General features: G+C 45.2%; 1 protein-coding gene across 1 annotated transcript; it reads left to right on the plus strand.

Annotated features, from left to right (window-relative positions):
- Positions 1–251: 251 nt before the first annotated feature.
- LOC103583578 (transcription factor jun-D-like) lies at positions 252–6,242 on the plus strand. Its single transcript, XM_008564855.1, is given in 4 exon segments — positions 252–352; positions 354–717; positions 5,982–6,010; positions 6,176–6,242. Coding segments are annotated over 4 exon segments (561 nt in total).
- The last annotated feature ends 2,197 nt before the right edge of the window (positions 6,243–8,439 follow it).

The raw sequence follows: 8,439 nt of genomic DNA on the forward strand, positions 1-8,439 counted from the left end.
GCGGCGGCGCCCCGCCTGCCTGCTCCTCTCGCCGGACCTGGGACTGCTTACATTCGCCTTCCCCGAGCTCGAGCGCCTCATCGTCCAGTCCAACGGGGTGGCGGGTGGTCCACTCAGCACGCCGACGAGGACGCAGGTCCTCTACTCCAGGGTGGCGGCCAGCGACGGGCAAGAGTTCGCCGAGGGTTCGGCCAAAACCCTGGTGGATCTGCACAAACAGAACCAGCTGGGCGCGGGCGCGGCCGCAGCAGATGCTGACGCCGGCCGCGCTCAAGGACGAGCCACAGACCGTGGCCGACGTGGCGAGCTTCGGCGACAGCCCGCCGTCGTGACCCGTCGACCCAGACACGCAGGGAGTGCGAGCGGCTGCGTAACCGCATCGCCGCCTGCAAGCGTCGCAAGCGCAAGCTGGACTGCATCCTGCGCTCAGGGGAGAAAGTGAAGACGCTCAAGAGCCAAAACACCGAGCTGGAGTCCACGGTGCGCCTGCTGCGCAAACAGGTGGCGCAGCGCAAACGGAAGGTCCGCGGCCACGTTTACTGCGGCTGCCCGCTTAGCACCAGCGGCGGCCGCACCCAGCCTGTGCGCGGGGCGCATGCGCGGTCCCCTGCCCGAGGGGCGGGCTCGCCGGGGGAAGCAGAGGTGGAGGGCACGGACTCGGAGAGGGTGGGGACGTCCCCCGAGGATACCCGGGACTCAGAGGGCGCCCCGGACTCGGCAAGCTGGACCCCCTGCCCCTGGGAAGGCGAGCGAATGACCTCACTCTGCCTCTGTCCCCCGCGCGCCGCCGCCGCTTTGCACGCATCTCCGCGGAAGGGGGCTCCGATGGGATGCAGCCTCGAGCCCTGCGTTAACTTTTCTTTCATTTTTTTTTTTTTTTGCCTTTGGAAGAGAACAGTATTTCCATTCTGCCCTATTTTTGTTTCTACTCGGGAACAAACGTTGGTTGTGTGCTTTCTTGTGTTGGTTGTGTTGGGGTTCGGGTTTTTTGTTTTAAGAAATGGGAAGAAAAAATCCTCCTCCCCTTCGCTTGCTCTCGCTACGCGCATTTCTGTCCTCCGACATGCGCCCCGCCCCTTGGTTCTGTTTTATCGTTTTGCTATGAGGCTGCATTCCTGTTTGTAAACCTTGGTTCCTTCGATTTTCTGTTTTCTCTAAAGTGTCCTTACGCCAAAAAAAAGTGAAAATAAAGAATTTTTGAAATATGCTCTTAACTGCAATACGTTGGTTTTATTACAGTGTTAGAAGATCTCTTAAGGGTAGAATTTACCATTAAATAATAAGAATAACTAATTTTTATATAAAGTTTTACCTTGACAAAACATCGACAAACATATTCCCCTCTGAGCCTGGTAACACCTCTAGAAATGTGTTGACATCCACATTTTATAGCTGAAGAAGCTGAGATTGGGAATCTCGCCTAAGTTCACATAGATAGTTGGAAGTTCCAGTGTTAAGAACCACAAGGAGTTTTAAAATAATCCCCAATAATCCTAAACAATTAACCTTGATGTGAATCAGACTGTGCACTCCATTTTTACTTTCCCAAAAACATTGGGTCCATTCATACTTTGGTTTCCAAATCTCCCCCAAATTCTCTCCCTGTAACGCATTCAAAAAATATCTTTTTTTAATTCTCAATGTTTTTCAATTTTGCTACTTCTCTGGGATTGATGAATCAATGAATAGATATTTATTGAACATCTTTTGTTTGCCCCAAACTATAGTAGGTGCTTTGGTGATTCAGATATGTTTAAGGCACTGTCTCTGACGGTGAGAATTTGTTATCTATCTTGGTGGATGAGAGGTGAGTTGATTCAGTGACCTGGAAAGGGAGAGAAAACAATACATGACTTCTTAATATATTATGTATGCGGTTCCCAAGGATTTTTCAGATATAAGTGAGAGAATTCACTGCAGAGAGGAAAGACTTCATGAAAAAGCAATCTGAGTTGGACCTTAAAAGATGGATAGAATTTGTTCAATAATCACTTGTTCACATATGCTGTTCAGTTCGACCATCATCTGCCTGGTCCTGACTTCTAGATTGTGGTCTAATGTTTTTGCCAGCTAGGGACTTCACCTTTGTTTTTTGGGTTTTTTTACTTTTTATTTATTTATTTTTTTAATTTTATTTTGTCGATATACAATGTGGTTGATTATTGTGGCTCATTACCAAAACCCCCCTCCCTCCTCCCTCTCCCCACTCCCACCCAACAATGTTCTTTCTGTTTGCTTGTCATATCAACTTCAAGGAATTGTAGTTGTTATGTCTTCTCCCCCCTCCCCAGTTTTTTTTTTGTGTGTGTGTGTGTGTGTGAATTTATTTTTAGCTCCCACCAATAAGTGAGAACATGTGGTATTTCTCTTTCTGTGCCTGACTTGTTTCACTTAATATAATTCTCTCAAGGTCCATCCATGTTGTTGCAAACGGCAGTATTTCATTCGTTTTTATAGCTGAGTAGTATTCCATTGTGTAAAATGTACCACATTTTCCATATCCACTCATCCGATGATGGACATTTGGGCTGATTCCAGCTCTTGGCTATTGTGAAGAGTGCTGCAATGAACATTGGGAAACAAGTATACCTTCGACTTGATGATTTCCATTCCTTATTTTCTGACGCACATCTCCGCACAGTATCTCAAAGCTGTTGCTATTCTCAAGCTGTTGCTGGTACCTAATCTTTCTCTCTTCTGTGTATCAGCTCTGGTCTCATCTGCTCTTTAGAACCTTCTCTGAATACTCTCAGACAAGGAATCCTAAGAACCCTTGGACCATGAAGGTCTAATGGTCTGGACCATTACTTTGTAACTCAACCACCACCATCCGAATTATCTGTATATAAGTATTTGTCTTGTTTCTCCAGCTAGGGCAGAGATTGGGATCATTCAACAGTAGCTTCTTGGGGGCAAGACTTCATTGTCACTTTTGTGTCCCCTGGATTTGATTCACTGAACTGTCTGGTATTGCCCAACGGCCTTTACCGTTAGGTGACTCCATAAATGCTTACCATCAGCTTGGTCAACTGCTCAATTGCTAAGCCAATCCACATGACCCTGCTTCTATAGGGTGGACCAGTCATAGCCTGGCCCCGCCTTCCTCTCTCTCACCAGCACAGAGCTGAAGAAACATGAGTCTTTCAAGGCTTCCTTAATCATATTCTTGTGTGTTCTTCTGGCTCACAGGTGGCGCCACCACCACAACAGAATGATCTTGAGTTTGCTGAAATCCCTACCTATGAATATTTCACTTGAAAAGAAGAGGGGCAAGACTTGATTGTCACTTTTGTGTCCCCTGTATTTGATTCACTGAACTGTCTGGTATTGCCCAACGGCCTTTACCGTTAGGTGACTCCATAAATGCTTGCCATCAGCTTGGTCAACTGCTCAATTGCTAAGCCAATCCACATGACCCTGTTTCTATAGGGTGGACCAGTCATAGCCTGGCCCCGCCTTCCTCTCTCTCACCAGCACAGAGCTGAAGAAACCTGAGTCTTTCAAGGCTTCCTTAATCATATTCTTGTGTGTTCTTCTGGCTCACAGGTGGCGCCACCACCACAACAGAATGATCTTGAGTTTGCTGAAATCCCTACCTATGAATATTTCACTTGAAAAGAAGCTGCAATCTCTCTCCTGGGCCCCTGGGATTGGAGAGGCAGCTGGACCTCGTAGGGCCTCCTGCAGACAGAAGCATGTCAGAATTTCCTTCAGGGTCTCAGAGTTGCCTGGATTTGACCCCTCCCCCCTTTTTCACCCCCATATCCTCCCAAGCCCGATAATAGTTCAGACACAGGCTCTTCTTGGAGCCTATTGGCTTCGGATATCTTTGCTCTATTTGTCTATCTCCTTGCACAACCATATTGTTTCTTCCTCTCACTCATATGTGCTGCCTCAAAATTCTGCCAAGGCTGCTCAAGTGTTGTTGGAGGGCACCTGGACTGACCATCCTTCACACCATCTTCTAAACAGCTGCTGAAATGAATCCAACAGATATTCTTACACGTGGACACAGAGATCTGTGTAAAATAATGCCCACTGCAGTATTATTTAAAATAAAAGGTGACATATAACCTAAATGTCCATTTAGTGAGAATCCAGTTAAATATGTGATAGTCTATCCATCCAATGGCAAATCCTACCCCTTGCAAAGAAAGCAAAATGAAGAGTAATGGATGCTAATATGGGAATGAGCTCTAAGATGCATTGTTGAGTGGAAAGAACAAAGTTCAGAATAGTGTATTGTATGCCACCAGTCGGGTTAGAAAGAATGTATGTCTGTGTGCTTATCTAGCCATATAAAAGTTCCAAAAGGAAATACAAAAAAATTTATTAGTGGCTGCCTCCAGGGTGGAACTGGGAATCTCAAGTACAAAAGGAGACATTTTTTACTGCATACATTTTTGTACTGCTGAATTTTTCAAAACTGTGTCTATTACTCTTTTGATAGTTTTTAAAAGGCTTAAAATGCCTCTTTTATATAAGCTTTCCATATTTACCCAAAATAACTTCCTTCCTCATTGTCCAGTCTAGATACAGAAGAGCCACAGTATCCTCCTCCCCCACCCCCTGCCAAAGTGTAACTGCATCCCTGTCCCCCTGCCTGTGAGATGCACCATACTTGATTATATTCTGATCTTCTACTGTACACTGTGTTACACGCACCTTGCAGCCCATTTATGTCCTTCAACGTTGTGCTTTTATTATCGTGCCTTCCTACACATGGGCCTTGTAGTCAATATGGCTTCTGTGGCCTGCAGAGTACTACCAGGGAGTCAGGCAGTGCTTCATACACAGCAGGAGCTTAATTACTGCTTGTTCATTGACTAGATTGCATGGATAATTATCTTTGTGAGGCATTATCATGGAAGCTCAACAATCAGACACACAATATGATGATGCTGTACATACTCGTATTACACTCCAAAACAGAGCATCCCCAAAAACCCTGGGTCCATAGACCACTTCTGCTCCTTAAATAAATCTGGCCGGTTCAAGATCTACACAATGCAAGACACGTGCAAGGCCAGCAGCAGTCAACGGTCAATGTCTCTGCTGCTCATCTGGACCGTTTCTGACCATCATTTCCTGTTGTCTCTGCTCACCAAACTCCTTGATTCTGCAACTCAGCCCCAATACCTGCCTCAGTCCCCCAGACTGCTCTTGAATATATTTACCTGGTTTTTACCCCTGACACTTGCTTTAAAATGTGATGTATCCACAGTTCTCTCAAGCAGGAAGCCAGCCTGGCAAACCACACAGTCTGCAGGGTAGAGGGACCAGGCAGGGCATTACTTTGCTAGCCTTTGGCTAGCCTTCATGAGACTGAATGGGCCCTGGTATCTGGTTGCCTGCTGTCCCATTGTGAACAGGCTCAGGGACACTGACAGCTCACTGGGAAGCCCTCTCCAGCAAAATTTAAACAGACATGTATTTGTGGATGGCCCACAAGTGCACTTTGGCTGCTATAGAGAGTAAAAATGCAGAGTATGGAAAAGATACATGAATTTAATTCAGGAAAGAGGTTTATTTATTTTAGCTGATACATTCTAATTGTACATACTCATGGGGTAAATCCAATGTTTTGATACACATCCTTTGGCTGCTATAGAGAGTAAAGATGCAGAGTATGGAAAAGATACATGAATTTAATTCAGGCAAGAGGTTTATTTGTTTTAGCTGATACATTCTAATTGTACATACTCATGGGGTAAATCCAATGTTTTGATACACATATACGTTGTATAATGATCAGGTCAGAGTATTTAATGTATCAGCGACTTCATTTATTTATCACTTCTTTGTGACAAAAACATTCAAAAGCCTCTCCTCTAGCTATTATGTAATATATGAAATTTAACTGTAATCCATAGTCACCCTACTGTGTATTAGAACATCAGAAATTATTCTCCTATCTAATTGTAATTTTGTACCCGTTAGTCAACCTCTCCCTGTTTTCTCTTCCCCCCTTCCCTCCCCAGTTTCTGGTAACCAATGTTCTACTCTCAAGGTAAGGGATTTAGACTGCCCCTGTATAACACCACAATTTTATATTCAATTCATATGTTAAATACAGGGTGGGGCAACTGAAGAACCAGGCTTCCTGCAGTATCACCTTATAGGGTCTCTGATTGAGTCCTCTCTCAGTTCACCCTCGTCCCTTTCCTGGGCTCAGCCAGAGTCTCAGCCCTGCTCCCGACAGCTTTGATGAAGGATCTGGGCTGAAGGCTCAGGGAACATAGCCTAATGTCTAGTTCCCAATTGCCTTATCTTCAGCACTCAGTTGTCAGAGCCCTCCCTCCTGATGAGTATACCATGGGGAGCACTCATCAGGACTCAGAACTTAAATACGATATGGTTTTTGAGGGGCTGGCCGGTTAGTTCAGTTGGTTACAGCATGGCGATGATAACACCAAGGTCCAGAATTTGATCGCTACACTGGCCAGCCAAAAGATTTAAAAAAATAAAAATAAAAAAATATGGTTCTAAGAAGGCTCTTCTTCTATGAAGAAGCCAAAATATATTTTTAATGTGTCTTTGTAAATCAAACATCATACTGTAGACAAAGCTGGACTCACCAGCCAGTTGTCAGGATGGTGTGTGCTCTGGGTGATTTTTCTACTCAGAGATAGGCTTGCTTTGCACCATGTCTACTCTTGCTTCTGCCCAGTGTCCTGGAGACCAACTGTCCAGAGGTAAAGGAGTGAAATGTGGGGGGAAAGTTTTTCCTCTGTGTTTGAGTAAAGCCCAGGCCCTGGACGCTGTGGAGAACACAGCAGCCAGCTTACAGCCAGTTAGTCCAGCCTCACAGAGAAGGAGTGTTCCCTCTTCCTCTGAGTGACCATTATCTTCTCTTCCTCTGGCTTTGGAAGATGGGCCTGAGCAAAATGATGGTCTAGAAATGCAGTCATCCCAGATCAAGGAGAAGGGGCAACAAGTAAGAGACAAGAAAACCAGGGATGGGAATCTTGCTGTTAATAACAACACCACCCTGCATTTACATATCACTTTATAGGGCTGGCCGGTTAGCTCAGCTGGTTAGAGCACAGCCTTATAACACCAAGGTCATGGGTTTGGGTCCCTGTCCCCATGAGCACAGCCACCAGCAACAACGACAAAAAACCACAATGTACCTGTCATTTTATAGATTGCAAATACTTGGAATGTGGTCTTTTGTGTATGACCCAGCCTCTCCATCCATTTTTGTCTTGTCTGTAAGTTGGGAGATACTATTTAATAGCCTTGCTCTTATAATGGCTGTTAGAAATCATTTTCAAAATTAAATATAGACCTTGAGCGAACTTCTGTATCCTCTCCAGACTAGGAACTGTTCTAAGTAGCACCATCCACTGTGCCGATTCCCAAAGCAGAGGCTGAAGCTAAGAGAGGCAAGAATGGCTGCAGCAGCTAGGGATGCACATAAAAACTCTCCAGCTCTTTGCGGCTCAGTCGAGCAGGGTTCTGGGCTTTGGGTTGTCTCTTGCCAACCTGCAGAAGAAGAGGAGAAACTTCAGACCCTCCCACTAGGAGATCCTTGTAATAATCTTGTGGGTTATGAATTATCTGCATTTTACAGATTAAGAAATTGAAGCTTGGAGTGGTAATACTCAGGGTCAATGACCAGCACAAAAGGAGGGACTTGGCCCAGTTCTTCTGATTTCAATTCCAGTGCTCTTTTAACCACACATGCTTCTTCATGACCCCCACACTGCCTTGGCCCACACTGTGTCCTCTACAACCCTAGACTGTCCAGTTGGCTTTAATGTTAGGCTACAGCTGAAGTGCCAGGAATCCCAGTGGGCACACACCCTCCCTCTGCCTTGTGACCAGTGGCAACATCTTTATCAGACCACAGGTAGAGGCTCAGGTGTAGTATGAGGCTAATGGGGGTACTCTCCATGATTTAATTTCTCTGGGTATAAATGGGGAGTATAATCATACTTACCTTACAGCATTCCATGAGGATTAAATGAGATAATTCATTTGCATACTTACCTTACAGCATTCCATGAGGATTAAATGAGATAATTCATTTGCAAACACTGGCAGGCTTCCTTATACACAGTAAGACCCCAATAAATATTTGGTCCCTCCTTACACTCCCTAAATGGCCTGGTGGGAATCAATTCAGCCACCAGGCTCAGTGGTCACTTTTGAACAGTGTCTTCTGCAGCAGAAGCTTAAGGCCACTCATGTCTTTAGAATGGTTTCCAATGACTGCCCATTTTAGAAAATCGTTTAGAGTGACTACCTGTCTGACCCCTACCCCGACACACACACACACACACACACACCCTTAGAAAGGAGAGATGTCCAATTTATGGCCCATAGCCTGGGAACTAGCTCAAGGACAGACCTCATTTAGAACTCAAGCTGGTTAATAAAAGTCAAACTTGAACATATGGTAGATCTTGGGTTAGACACTCATGTTCCTTGGGC

The sequence above is a fragment of the Galeopterus variegatus genome, unplaced genomic scaffold (assembly GCF_000696425.1).
Source record: "Galeopterus variegatus unplaced genomic scaffold, G_variegatus-3.0.2 Scaffold24520, whole genome shotgun sequence".
Taxonomy (NCBI): domain Eukaryota; kingdom Metazoa; phylum Chordata; class Mammalia; order Dermoptera; family Cynocephalidae; genus Galeopterus; species Galeopterus variegatus.